At 52.3% G+C, this 13950-nt stretch overlaps 1 protein-coding gene across 7 annotated transcripts in view; it reads right to left on the bottom strand.

Annotated features, from left to right (window-relative positions):
* The window catches only part of dennd4a (DENN/MADD domain containing 4A), a 58443-nt gene that overhangs the window by 2290 nt on the left and 42203 nt on the right, over positions 1-13950 (bottom strand). For 5 of the 7 annotated variants that reach the window (XM_029256209.1, XM_029256210.1, XM_029256208.1 and 2 more), the window contains 14 exons: positions 13706-13850; positions 12381-12509; positions 11107-11226; positions 9800-9952; positions 8530-9593; positions 6368-6584; positions 5315-5415; positions 4882-5057; positions 4179-4346; positions 3135-3321; positions 2498-2752; positions 2043-2160; positions 301-463; positions 116-180 (listed from right to left, as the gene is read on the bottom strand). In XM_029256209.1, coding sequence (XP_029112042.1) covers positions 116-180; positions 301-463; positions 2043-2160; positions 2498-2752; positions 3135-3321; positions 4179-4346; positions 4882-5057; positions 5315-5415; positions 6368-6584; positions 8530-9593; positions 9800-9952; positions 11107-11226; positions 12381-12509; positions 13706-13850 — 3061 coding nt within the window. The remainder of the gene's footprint in view (positions 1-115; positions 181-300; positions 464-2042; positions 2161-2497; positions 2753-3134; positions 3322-4178; positions 4347-4881; positions 5058-5314; positions 5416-6367; positions 6585-8529; positions 9594-9799; positions 9953-11106; positions 11227-12380; positions 12510-13705; positions 13851-13950) is intronic. The other 2 variants (XM_029256213.1, XM_029256212.1) reach the window with 1 other exon arrangement.

Below are 13950 nucleotides of genomic sequence, written 5' to 3' on the forward strand. Positions count from 1 at the left end.
TGATCCGCACCACAGCATTTCACCTACATTACTCCCGACTTAAGACCTTCAATCCTCCTCAACTTTTGAGGAAGCAATTCACATTTCGAGGACAACTTAAACACGGTCAACTTACCAATGTCAATGTTGTCCTTTCCCAGAGCCACCAAGGACAAAAACAAAATATCTCTGTACAAACTCCTAGATGGAACCGAAAAAGAAGCAAAAAACAGAAAAAGACTGAGATACTGGGGAGGTAGCAAAAAAAAAAAAAAAATGCAGCACTTTGCATGACACTACATTTGCCCAATTTTTCCACACCTCTGCCTCTTGACGCCCAGCTTCTGCCCAAGCAGCTGGAGGACCTGACTCATGGGTCGGTACACGTCGTTCTTCTGGATGCTCCTCACCACGCTTTGGAGCAGCTCCTTCCCGAAAAGCTCCTCCTCCTCCCGCACCGGCCAGCTCACCGAGTAGTTCAGGTCTGCGGGGTTGGGGGGTGCAGTCAGCGGTGAGACACGGCGAGGTGAGAAAACACACACACACACACACACACACACACACACACACAGAGCGGCAGCTTAGCGGCGGTCACAGGGAGGTACCAGAAGGGATAAAAACAAGAAAAACAAAGCAAACTGAAAGTACAAAACTAATATCCTCAAATATGTCAGAATATTTGAGATCCAGCAGAAAAAGGAAAACATGTTTGAAATCTGATGCGGCTAATTAAGGAAATTTAAGGGAAAAAGTAATTTTCTGGATTAACTCGCCTTGGAGTTGTTCCAATATAAAGCTTAAAAAAATTTGCCCTTTGCTATAACCTTTACAGATCAGCAGTTTTATATGAACAGAAACAGTATCTCCTGAAAACAGAGGCGTAATGAGATATGCATAACAAATATACATTTGGACATGTGCAAATATACATGTGCGTAACAAATATACATTTACGGAAAAGCAAAGTAAAAAAACATGCTAGTTAGACATCCAAAGGAGTAGGCAAACAATAGCAAGGAAACGCCAATAATTACTGAACAGCCCAGTATTAACACTCACTCTTTATTAAAAGAGTACGATTTAGTCCTGCAAGACAAAGAAAGTGCTGTTAGCTTTCACAGATGCTGAAATGTGACCGTTAGAACACCATCACAGCAAATTGAAGCCTAACTGACCGGTTAGACTGCCAGAGTAAAGCTACGTAGGGTAGCTGGTAGCGTAGTGGTTGGCGCTGCAGCCTTTAGACCCGAAGGTTGTGGGTTCATATCCCATCTCCAGCTGTAACACCCTTTACCCTACTGAAATTGCTGCAGTAAAATTACCCTCCCATATAAACGGATAAATAATAAGCAGCTTAATGTTGCAATTTGCTTTGGAGAAGAGAGTCAGCTCACTGAGTAAAGGTAATGACAGAAGACGGATTCATGGTAAAATGCAGTTAAACTGCACACGTAAGAACACTGAGCCTAAAAATGCAGAATAAGAATTAAGAATCTTAGCATATACCCATTAAAAACAAAAAATGGTCACAGAATTCAAATGCATCTAATAGGCTTTTAACAGTACAAAGTAAAACCTCCACTTATGAACTTTCAAACATATGAACAAACGCATCTGTATGTTCAGTACAAGTAAACTTGGCTGCACGTTTAAGGTCTTGCACATTGCGGGAGGCTTCAGCTCAATGGCATCACTGCTCAAAGGTGTTCACCAGCGTTTCCAGGGTCACCGCCGGTTTCTTCTGTCCTATTTATGACAGTTATGTCCAAACGCGGAAGGTGCTGGTAAGAAAAGGTGCGCAATTGCCACGGGGAATCAAAGTACAAATAATAAAGTTGGGCGAGGTGAGAAAATTGTGAACGTTGCCTGCGCTCTATACGGGAATTTTTTGATCGCCAGAATTAAGTGCATCCGAATGACTAAACTGGACATTCTGCCCAGAAATGAAAACGCTTAACGAACGAATCCGCCGAAGAACCGATCTCTGTCCCCGTTACGATGGTAAGGTGAAGATCTGCCGTATACCGCACCGGTCCCGCAGGAACGTGAGGAAAGGCACTCACGGTATGTGTTCCACAGGATGTAGAAAGGTTGGATGGGGTCCTGGTGCAACTTCAGGTTGTCCCACAGGATCTGGATCAGCACGTGTTTGCTATCCTCCGACATCCAGTGTCGAGGAACCTGCAAGGTGAGGAACCGCACACACGGCGCCGCCGTGAGCGTCGCTCATCCGTTTATCGCTGCTCGTCTTTAACGAGGAGCTGCAGCCGAACCGCGAATGAATATCGAACGTCAAGTGCGTAAACAAACAAACACGATAACAATGAATCAAGAAAGCGGCCAGCATCTTTCAGTAATGAATCGCTGACAGTGAAGTCTGCGCTAATGACTCAGATCCATTAGACATGAATATCATTAAGGCGAAAGGATGCATCATCCAAGTCTCTGAAATTAACACGGGGCCCTGAAGTGTGTCCGTACGTAGTAGACCGTTCTCGGAGGTGACGCCCACACCCACCTGCGACCCGCGGTTGCAGTGCTCTGATGTCAGGATGAGGCCTGGCAAGTTGCTGGGGAGGTCCAGCCGGCGGAAATACCACACCAGGTTCCAGAAGATGATGGGGTGGTGGTCCACAACGTCTGATGCACTGATCACCTGGTCCCCCTCGTTCTCCAGCAGACTCTCCAGCTCCTTCCAGAGTACCAAAGGGCTTAGGTACGGCACCGTCACGGGGTCGGGATTGTGGAGGCGCCAGTCCATGCTCAGGGGGTCCTGAGTCACACGGGGTCACGTGATCAGAAAGCCCACGTCTACGTTCAACATGTCACCACAGAATCTACCTCTTCGGAACGCTTTCGGAAAACATGGTACAGCAGTGGCTAGAGTTGCAGCCTTTGGACCCGAAGGTTCGAATCTCGCCTCCAAGTGTAGTACCCTTGTGTGAGATACTTACCTTAAATTGCCCCAGTAAAATTACCAAGCTGTATAAACGGGTAAATAATTGTAAGCAGTTTAACATTGTAAGCTGCTTTGGAGAAAAGTGTCGGCTAAATGGATAAATAGAAATTAACACGAGATGGGCAACGTGCTGCGCAGAGGCACTACGGTACGTACACGCCAAGACGCGCCCCAGCCGGCAGCAAGCGGGTCTCACCGTAGCCTCGTTGAGCCGACAGGGGAGGCTGCCCGTGGTGCACAGGCTGGTCCTGAGCGGCTCCTCCATGGGTCCGAACTCGCTGACGCTGCGCACCATGGTGGGCTCCGGAGACACGGCGCCCTGGCGTCGCTCCATCGGGATCTCGACGCAGCGAGCTACAGAGTACCCTAGTGAGCTACTCCGGCTGAGAAACAGCAGTTCGAGATCAGAGGAAGATCAGTGTTACTAAATCCTGAGATGCACAACAGAAACACGAGTCAAGCTCTGCAGTCCCTCTATTATAAATCCACGAGGCACAGGAAATGTGGACGCAAACAAAATGCTGCACTTCCATATCATATCACTTTTATTATGGTGTTACCCTTACCATTAACATCATGCTACGCACAATAATCCAAAAAACCAAGAGCCTCCACTCTCCCAACCAAGAGTTCCCATATAACAATGTAAAAGTCGTCCAAAATATGTATTATATTGTCTACATTTCTAGTATTAATATACACTCTGTATTTTGGGGACATTTTTAAATGTCAGAAACCGCTTGTCCCGAGCAGGGTCAGGGCAAACCGGAGCCTAACCAGGCAACATTCCAAAACGATTCAGAAATAAATTTCTCCTGCGTACACATTAATTTTGTCTCACAGAGCGGAAGAAGCTGCGGCCGGACCTCCTATCTACAATGTAGATGAGCCCTGACGGCAGGGCTGCAGGATTGGACCCCGAAGTCTGGTCGCATCAAACGCTTCCTCTCATCAAGAGCGCAAATCAACTGGACGGTTGGGGGGGGTTAGGATTAGGGTTAGGGTGCAGCCAGTTCTCACTAACCATCGCTCTGGTGATGGAGTGCAATGTCACTGTTCAGAGTGAGTTCATCTTTTTTTCCCCACATGTATTTTTACGCAGTTTTATTTCTACGTCTTCAGAAAATAAATTAAAAAAAATGGCTCCAATCTAAGATTAGAATGTTTCAAGTGCAATTAAAGAAACGACAGTAACTTACTGCGGTATCACAACTGAACTATGTACTTTTGGCATATATACCTGTTGTTGCTGGGACACTCATGCATAGTGATTTGGGGTGAGCGAGGAGAAAGCATCATGGTAGGACAGGGCGTGGACAGCGTAGATGTCCCTGTACCCAGACCCGTGGATACGGAGAAGGAGGACGACACAGCTTCTTCAGCAGATGGACTGCTTTTCAAGAAGAACCTGAGGAGAGACAGGCGGGTGAGAGGCAGCGGCAGGGTGACGTGGAGTCTAGAGATTGCCACCGTTTCCTGACAACAGACACATCTCACTCACTCGCTTTCCTTAACCGCTTGCCCAAGTCTAGGTCATGGCAGTGCAGAGTCCATCCCAGAAGCATGGAGGTCCAGGCTAAGCAGGGTACATCTAAAAGGGGATGCCAGTCCATCGAAGAGTAGCCATACACAGCCATTCACTCACACAGTCACACACTAAGGGCAATTTAGAGCCTCCATGTGACCTGAAAGACATGTCTTTCAACTGTGGGGGGGGGACCAGAGCACCCAGAGGAAACCCACACAGGCAAGAGAACATGGAAACTCTGCACAGAGCTGAACTGGAACCTATGTCTGAACAGCCCAGACACTGATGTGGCAGTGCTACCTGCTGCGCCATCACGCTGCCCAGACCGTGCACCGTGGAAACGAGGATCATTCTTGCACTGAGCACGAATCTCTGCACCTCTCTTTCTCTCCTCCTCCCTCGGGCAAGACCTTACCTCCCCGGCCCACGGAGGTCCCGGATCTCCACGTTGAGGAAGGGCAGGAAGGGGTTCCCACAGAAGGGGCAAGTGGTGTTGAGGTTGGAGTCGTCGGCCGTCCAGCCGGCCATGATCTCCTCGTCGTATACCAGGCAGTCGCAGGTCTTGCAGCGGGAGCAGCTGGAGATCAGCACCTGAGCCGGGCAGAGAAGACATCCGGAACACAGCGGTTATCCATAAATGTCCACTCACGGCAGCAGCAAAATAAGGGCAGTCCGGGCATCCCGCATCCAGCTGCTGTTACTGTTAGTTCTGCACCTGTCTGGTCTCAGCTCCTGCACAGCATCCCTCTCTGACGGTAAGTCCGTCAGTCCAGAGACGGCACGACCACACCAAAATAAGGCAAATGCCTCCAGGTTTCAACTCTCCACGCTCCGTGCGCGGGACTCACCTCCATGGCGTAATTCTGGAAAATGCTGGTGTTGCTGGTGTAGCGAGAGGACCCCAGTTCTGATTTGTCTGGAAGGGGGAAGCTGGAGGGAGACACCACACCTGGGACAAGAAGGTGGAAGAGGCATGTTTTGTAAATCTACAAAGTTTTAGGCACTTGGTTGGGGGGGAAAAAAAGCTGTGAAGTGAGAATGATTCCAAAAATAATGCTCTTAATTAAGAAACTTCCTACAAAGTTCAGTAACCATCCATCGCCGACAAGCGCTCGTCCCAAGGACGACCACCTTGCGTCTTGTCGCTCAACTCACTCTTGCCACGGTGTAAGATCTGAGAGTTAAACTGGCACATTTGACAAAACCTCATATTTTCAGTATGTTTGTCCCTCGCCCAGTTTTACCGCCTCTATACGACAGTTTCTCCTTCAGTTAATCAGTGTGCCATACAAAGGCCTCAAGTTCTCCATTTGGAAAGTGGTTCATTACCATTTCACTTTCTTTCTTTAATGACGTACAAAACCCTTACTGTAACACTAACTTTGCGCAAAAGGAACGCTTGCGAATCTACAAGATGCCCTTTCCCATTGACGCTAATGCAGAAGACATTAAATAAGCATCTAAAAGAAAGATTTCACTGACGCATCTAAGTGCCCAAGACTTTGCGCAGTATTGTATACGATAAGAAATATGGACGTGAATTGACGTGCTGGTGCGGCGTTCGATTCCTTCACGAGGACCGAGGTCACTATGCCGAACATCTGCTCCGAACAGGAGACAAAAGGCGTCGTGAGAAACCGCTAATCAGCCGCGCGCATCTGCGGCGAAGCGGGGCTCCGTGTTCTTGGAAAGGCGCCTTGTCTTAATGATAATAGAGCCTCTTCGGAGCTGCGATGGCAGACGGCTGATTGGAGAGCTTCAATCAGACCTTACTCGCGTTACAGACTCGTTTAGAGCAGGCGGCACCTGACGACGCTTTCCGTTCGAGGATTTTTGCATTTCGTTAAAGAGAAATGCACGGGATCGTGGCCGAGAAAGCGGACGGGCTCGCTTCGCGGTACCTGGATGGGGGGGCTTCTGCGCGGAGCTGGTCTGCGGGGTGGGGCTCTCCAGCCGAGTTCTGTGAGGGCTCCTCTTGGGACCCAAAATGCCGTTGCGCTGGGGGGAGGTGGGCCCCGGGCCATCGGGCTCTAGGCAGGACTCCTCGTCCGCGAGGGAGGAGCAGTCCGCATCTCCCGTGCCCAGAGAGGACACGCTAGCTCGGTCGTAGTTGGCGTCCTGGGAGCGGGAACACGGGCGCGCGGTCATTGACGACCACATAAACCACACGGCTTTGCCACAGTGTAGACATTAGAAACAGCAGGAACCCCTACGGCACGTCGATCGCTCCGCAACCCAGAGACCCGGCTGCTTTGAGCTTTAGCTTGCAATGCCCCCTACTGGTGAGTCCATCAACACCCTTTCGGTAAGAACTGCTCTGCACCCACGGGAGTATTTTACGCTGCACTACTGCTGCTATCCCACAGCGCCTGGGTGGTGCGAGAAGACGTGGGTTCGATCCCCGCTCAGTCTGTGTGGAGTTTGCACGTTCTCCCTGTGCCTGTGTGGGTTTCCTCCAGGTGCTCTGGTTTCCTCCCACAGTCCAAAGACATGCTATTCAGGTTCACCCATAGTGTGTGAGTCACAAAGAGAGTGTGTGTTCCACTGATGGATGAGTGACCCAGTGTAAGTAGTGTATCTAGCAGTGTAAGTCACCGCGGTGAATAAGGTGTGTGGGCTCATAACACTATGTAGCATCCATCGGAAGTCGCTTTGGAGAAAAAGCATCTACTAAAAAGAATACATGTAAATGTATACAAGTTGTAATTAAATGTCCCGAAATAACTTCAAAATTTTGTACGTTCAGGAACTGCAAAAAAAAAAAAAAAGTTTAATGAAGCTTGTGCAAAAGAAGAGACACTTATAAATATTGCTGGATGTTTGTGCTTACGCCCTGTGTTGCCGGGTAGGCTCCGGCTCCCCGCGACCCCGTATGGGACAAGCGGTTCAGAAAATGTGTGTGTGTGTGTTTGTGCTACTGTGGTCAAAAAGCCCAGTTAATGAACGCTGCAGATCTTACCGGTTTTTATTGCTATTAGAGACAGTTCTTGCAGAAAATATACAACACATGTATTCAGATCCAGTTACTGCAGTCCACACGGCGCAATGGGTTTTTAAAGAACCCAGCTCCCAATTATTAAGGCTGGTATTTTGACTGAAGGCGTTGCACAATTCAGATCGCGTCGGACTGAACGAGCCGAGAAATTCCAACTTTCAGTCACATTAAATCGAAAATAAATTTCTACATGTCCCTATCTTAGTTCCTAAAATTAAATAGTTGTCATTCAGTCAACCTACAATTAAACAAGTGTTCTTAGGCAGTGATCAAATACCACAGGATTAATAAAGTAAAAATACTGCATTATGTTCTCCTTTACTGTTTTTTCCTTTGAGATTGTGGAATTGCTGCAGTTGTTGAGGGTGAAGTGCATCTATCGTGTGTATGTATCATGAGGACAGCTGATAGTGTAGTGGTTCGAGCTACTGCCTTTGAACCCAAAGGCTGCAGGTTTGAGCCTCACCTTGAGCAAGGTTACCATAAATTGCTCTAGTAAAATTACCCACCTGTATAATGGGTAAATAATTGTAACCTTAACAGTCTGAGTCACTTTGGAGAAAAGTGTCAGCTAAATGAATGAATATGAATGTGTGTAGAGGGGGTGGGTCTGGGATGCCAGACTGCACTGTTGACGCTGCCTTCCGGAAGTGTCGTGGGCCTAATTCGACGAAGGGGGGTGCCCACTTGTCGACCTCAATGAAACACGTTGGCATCCTGTGGCTGACGTGGGGAGTCAAGGAGATGTCTGATGGGAGTGTCGGATTTTTTTCTACGTCGCTTCACGGTAAAGTCGGACAGATTGGATCCTTGTGTACAGCCGCTGCTGTTGCAATATACGCGTGGGGTATATCATCTTGTCCTGCGTACGGTGAATGTCACTGTAAAGCAGCACATTTGATCACAGATGCACCTCGAAGACTTGGGTAAAATTTCACGTGGTTAACAGGAACGAAAGCAGTAACAAGCGGTGAGAACAGCACATCTCCCTTAGCATAACTGGTGTCTTGCAGCGCATTCGGCGAGTCCCACCGCGCCCCACCTGAACAATTACCCCGCCATGCTCACCTTGGTCGGGGTGGTGTACGTGGCGAACCGGGAGTACCAGCGACTAGCCTTCTCCGCCACGCCCTTTCCCGCAGAGAAGACGCTGCTTTTGAAGACGTCCAGCGTCGGGGTGAGCAGGGTGTCCAGGGCGAAAGAGGAGGGCGAGGGCGAGGCCAGGTTCGCGCAGGGGTCCCGTTCCCTGCGCGGGCTGCCCTGAGAGAAAGTCGGCGAGGACCAGAGGCGGTCGCGGGGTCGCGAAGGGCAGGTGCGAGAGCGCGGCACGGCGGCGGGCTGCGGGGAGCCGGGGGGCAGGCTAGAACGCCGGGGCGAGGGGCTGCCGCGGAGCTGGGGGCTCGAGGGGTCCTGCAGATCCATGCTGGGTGCCCGACTGCTCAGGGGGCTTCCCATGTTGTTCATGTACATCTCGATCTCCTCAGCCAAATCGCGGCGGGCCGTGGGAGTGCTGGCGCCCCCGCCGTCCGCCTCCCGCTCCGTCTCGGCCGCCATCAGAGACAGCGGGTCGAAACCGGCCCGGATGCCGGTCCTCGCCACCACCACGCCACCGGTGCTCACGCTCCGCTCCGCAGCCCTCTTTCGCTGGCCCTTGCTACAGCTTTGCCCCGCCTTGGACGGCCCCTCTCTCCTCTCCTCGTCCAGGTCTTCCAGGTCGAAGATGGCAGCCGTGTCCATTTTGTCTTCGTCGCTAGAGTCCCTCTCCGGGCGTGCTTTGTGGCTGTGTCTGCGGGCGGCCGAGTCTAATTTTCCACCCCGGGGGCCGCCCTCGTGCCGTCCCACGTCCAGGGAGTTCGGCCTGGCGCTCTTCCGCAGCGTTGCGGAGAGGATCTTAGCGTCGGCGCCCAGATTCTCGGCGATCCTGACGGGGTCCGTTTCGCCCCGAGTCATGCCCAGGCCCAGTACCGTGCCGCCGGCCGTGTCTCCGCTGAGGCTGCGACCTCTGACTCCAGGCCAGTCCGAACGCCCCTGGCCCTCCTCCACAGCGCTCTTGTGCCTCCGGCGCAGACCGCTGCCTTGGACCAGTCCAATCTCCTCCAGGGAGGAGGTGAAGAGCAGGCCAGCAACGTGGTCTACAGAGGTGCGAACACACACACACACCTTTCAGAAACTTAGTGTCTCTGTAGAAACTGAAGGGTAAAAAAATCCATGGCATATTTAATCTTTACCATAACTGCAGTGATATATGATGATGTCATATAGAGAGAAAACACTAAGAAAGACAAGCGAAGCCATGTGGGACACATAACAGCTGTATTCTGACTCTAGCGGCGCCGACCTGTGCTGGTGTCATTAGCGTCTTTGGCTGTGCCGTCGTAGGGACAGTTGCTGCGCACGATGCCGGCACGGGGTTGGAAGGGGCCGCTGACGTTGGGGAAGTCCAGCTGCGGAAGGCAGTCTCCGCTGCCCTTAGCACTCTCGCTCTCTGACACTGTAAATGCACACGCACACACACACACAGCGATCACTACCGCTGCACGCAAACCTCTCACGAGAGCACCTTCTGTCCTGAAAATCCTGCCGGTCTTTTGCATTGCCGGAGCAGCTTAAAACGACGACGCTGCTCCAATCACGCAAAGTACACCATTAGGCAGAATAATTATATGAGCTCCACGTAAAAGGAAATAAAATGTTGCTGTTATGCAAGTCACACAAGTTGGCGGGAGATGCAAGGCCCAGTATGTGCAGTAGGGTGCACTGCAGTGTTGCGCATGAAGCGAAGCGAAGTAAAGGAGGGGACAGCAAATCTTCAGACAACTTATATCGTTTCTTCTTGGGGTTACTCTGATTTATTCATGATCTTGCAACATGTATATTATTTATTTGTAAAGACTGCACACAAACCTTACTCTAAATGCTTATATATTTCCAATATACAGACACACACATATCATCTGAAACCGCTTGTCCTATACGGGGTCGAGGGGAGCCGGAGCCTAACCCGACAACACAGGGCGCAAGGCCGGAGGGGGAGGGGACACACCCAGGATGGGACGCCAGTCCATCGCAAGGCACCCCAAGCGGGACTCGAACCCCAGACCCGGCCGAGATCAGGACCCGGTCCAACCCACTGCGCGACCGCGCCCCCCGCCCAATATATACAGCATAAATAAAAAAAATATATAGTTTCTTGAAAGCGCTTCTGTTTTGCAGTTCATACAAGAACACGGCAGTAAGAGCTGTGACGACAGGACAGCTGTCCGCACTCGCTTCCTGCTCACGCTGCTTCAGTCAGCGCAGCTCCTGACTTTTCCAGGTATCGATCGCTTCCTTTCATACGTGCGATTGACTAACAATTTAAAAGAGAAGCTCTGGAAAACACAAACTTACTGGCAAGCGGGTCGCCCCTCGGAATTACACAGAGGGCATAACCATTGAGGTAAACGTGGTAGCTTGGTCTTGCTTCCAGAGGGATGCAAGATCTTCCCCGGGCGAATGTCTAACAGACATTATGTTTTATTTATTCACTTAGCTCCAGAGTTATTTACTTTGGTTTGTACACTGTTACTTGCAGTGATTTACCCATTTATGACGATGTCACGTCACCCAGTGGGTGCAGGAAACCGAGCGGACAGGTGAACTCACACGAGCTGGAATCGCTCTCCTTCTTGTCCTCCTTCTCCAGGGCTCTGTCCTGCACGTCGCTCTCACCCCTCCTCGCTTCTTCTTTAGACAGCGAGTTGTAGCCCAGGTCCGACTGCCCCCCTGACACAGAGACAAACACTCGGAGTGTATTCCACAGACCGCCGCCGCGCAGGCTCGTCTACAGACACGCTTCTCGTCACTCAGCCTCGGCGGTGATTTGTGCTTTTTGTTGCGTTAATATTACATAATTTGGTCTTACAAAGGAAACCTGGGTGTGACAAGGGAGCAACGCTAAGGAGGGCCTTTCATCTCGGAGAGCACGGTAAAGGTGGGCGGATGAGAGAGAGAGAGAGAGAGAGAGAGAGAGAGAGAGAGAGAGAGAGCGCCTTAATTAATCAGAAGGCCACTGAAGGGACCACTAAGAGTGCGGCCACACCCCGGCATCGGGAGGGCCTGACGGTGCCCGACGCAATACTCTCTGCCACAGCACCGACACACGGGCCAATTTGGGTTTCCTGGCAACCGGCTGCCAGATCGGTCCTCTTTCATCTCTTGCATGAATATTTCTGCCCGCAGCTTTGTCTGCTTTCGATAAGGAAGAAAGGTAGAGCAGCTCATTTATCTTTTTTTTAGGCACATCATGCAGAGGTCGTGACAATCCGAGACGCCCCGCGTCTTACGGCGAGCAGCCCGCGCGCCAAACTGTTTTTTTGAACGTCGGCAGCATTGCCGACTTTCGCGTTCGTCAGCTTTGCGCGCGCTCCGCGTTGGCGCGCTCCGCGTTGGCGCGCGCCGGCCGTCCTTCCAGTCGGAGCCCATTCATCGAAACGCTCTCACGCGTCCAAGCTACTGTGAGAATGAGCGACAGGAGAAGAACGGCGGGAGCGGAAGGCCGCCGCGCACACAGCGGCGAGGGGATGAAGGAGAGACGGTTACCTGGGAGGACAGCGGGCTCTCGTGGCTCAGAGCGCACCGGGTGCGAGGGGGACCGTCTTTTTGCCGCGCCCACCCTTCCGCACCCACAGCCGACCGCATGCAGCGCGCACACAAGCAGGGTGGGATGGGGGGGGGTGTCGGAGAGCCAGGGGACAGACAAGAGGAGCACACCCCCAGGGCCAACCCCACCCCAGCCCACCATACCCCGTGGCGAAGGAGGAGGGAGCAGACAAGAAGGAAGGGGACGGGCACGGGCGGCGGAGTGAAGAAATGAGAGAAGAAGAGAAGTATGTGTCAGAGGAGGTTCGGGCGACGGCTGGCGCCGGGCCTCAGTGTACCTGTGCTAGATCTATCGTCAGCGGAATCTACTTTGATTAGGTCAGTGGCGAAGGGGCCCTGCTCCGCCGTGTTAGTGTCATTAGAGCTATCCAGGCTGCCGTGACTGACGGCGTCCAGGTCGCTGCCATCTGCTCAAAGACAACAAGACGTTAGAGGGCTCGGTGGGCGGAGCCACCGCTGCCGCCACCGCGTGGCCAAGAGCACATGTGCAGACACACGCTCGCACACGCTCGCACACACACACACACACACACACACACACACACACACACACACAGGTGGCCCCTCAAGTCACAGCTCCGGACAGGAAATAAGTGCCAAATTGGCTGCTCCGGAACAACAGTGAAACTACTTAATAAAGAGAAGTAAGATGGGAATAAAATCGAGGCACTATGAGAAAAAATAAAAAAATGTGAGGGGGGCATGTAAATGAGCAGCGTCCCCCCGCAGACAGGGGTGGGGGCTCTTGGGATGAATGGCAAGCGAGGGGGTGCCGGCTCCAAGCTCTGCCAAGACATACTCTCTGATGGAGTCCTGCACGGGGAATAGACTTTGGCCATGCAGCCAGTGCCGGTCGTCTCTCCTCCGGCCAGCTTTCGGCTCGTCTGGCAGGGGTTCTCGTCCGGGAGACGGGAGGGCGTTCTCGCCGGAGACGGGGACAGTAAATCCCCCAGAGCCAGCGTCCTCGCAAAAGCCCCCAAAGCCATTCGAGACCGCCGGTCTGCCAGGGCTCCGGGCTGCTGAGTAAGAGCCGGCGTGGAGGAGCTCTTTGCACACGCATCTCTGTTAACATCTCAAAGCACAGCAGCATCACACGTGGCGTCGTCGGCAGCGTAACCTCCCTGGCAGCCATGCTGAAACATGCTGTTTGAATTAGTCTCGGATGTGTTTATCTTAATGAGCGCATCGCGGGGACGGGGGGGGTGCAGAGGGAGGAATGGGAGGGGCGCATCCATCAGGCAGGGGCGCCTGGGAACCGGGGCGATCCAGCAGGCAGAACTCCTGAGACGTCTTCAGCTGATTCTGTTAATTATGGAGTGAGAGCCAAGGGAGCTGGGGGGGAGGCAGGTAGGCGGGGCTCTGCTGGGGGGGGGGGGGGGGGGGTGTTCTGTGACACCTGAGGACGCTCCTATAAGAAGTAGGTCTTCTGCTTGGCCGCGCCGCATAGACTGCAGCTTCGGTGCTCATCACGGACTATGAAAATCACGAGCACTGGACTATATGTGTGTTACTGTCTCCGCACCCCCCTCACGGGGCCAACGGCGCATTCAACAGACCGGCGACGAACCCTCTGCCGCAGCGATGGCATCCAGCAGAAGTGTACCTGAGAGAGGGGTCTGAGTGGGGTTCGACTGCTGCTTCTTCAGCGCCCGCCTGAACTGGGTCACGCCCAACACCACATTCCTCAGCTTCATCCAGAGGAAGTAACCCCCCCGGGTGCTGGATGGCCAGGTGCTTTCCAAAACAGCCTGCGGAGGGGGGTAGTCAACGGGGTACAGTAAGGGCACGTACGTAAAAGCACATACACGCTCACAAAGATCTTGCACGCACCCAGGCGTACACACATCG

This window comes from Scleropages formosus, chromosome 11, assembly GCF_900964775.1.
Source record: "Scleropages formosus chromosome 11, fSclFor1.1, whole genome shotgun sequence".
NCBI classification, from domain to species: domain Eukaryota; kingdom Metazoa; phylum Chordata; class Actinopteri; order Osteoglossiformes; family Osteoglossidae; genus Scleropages; species Scleropages formosus.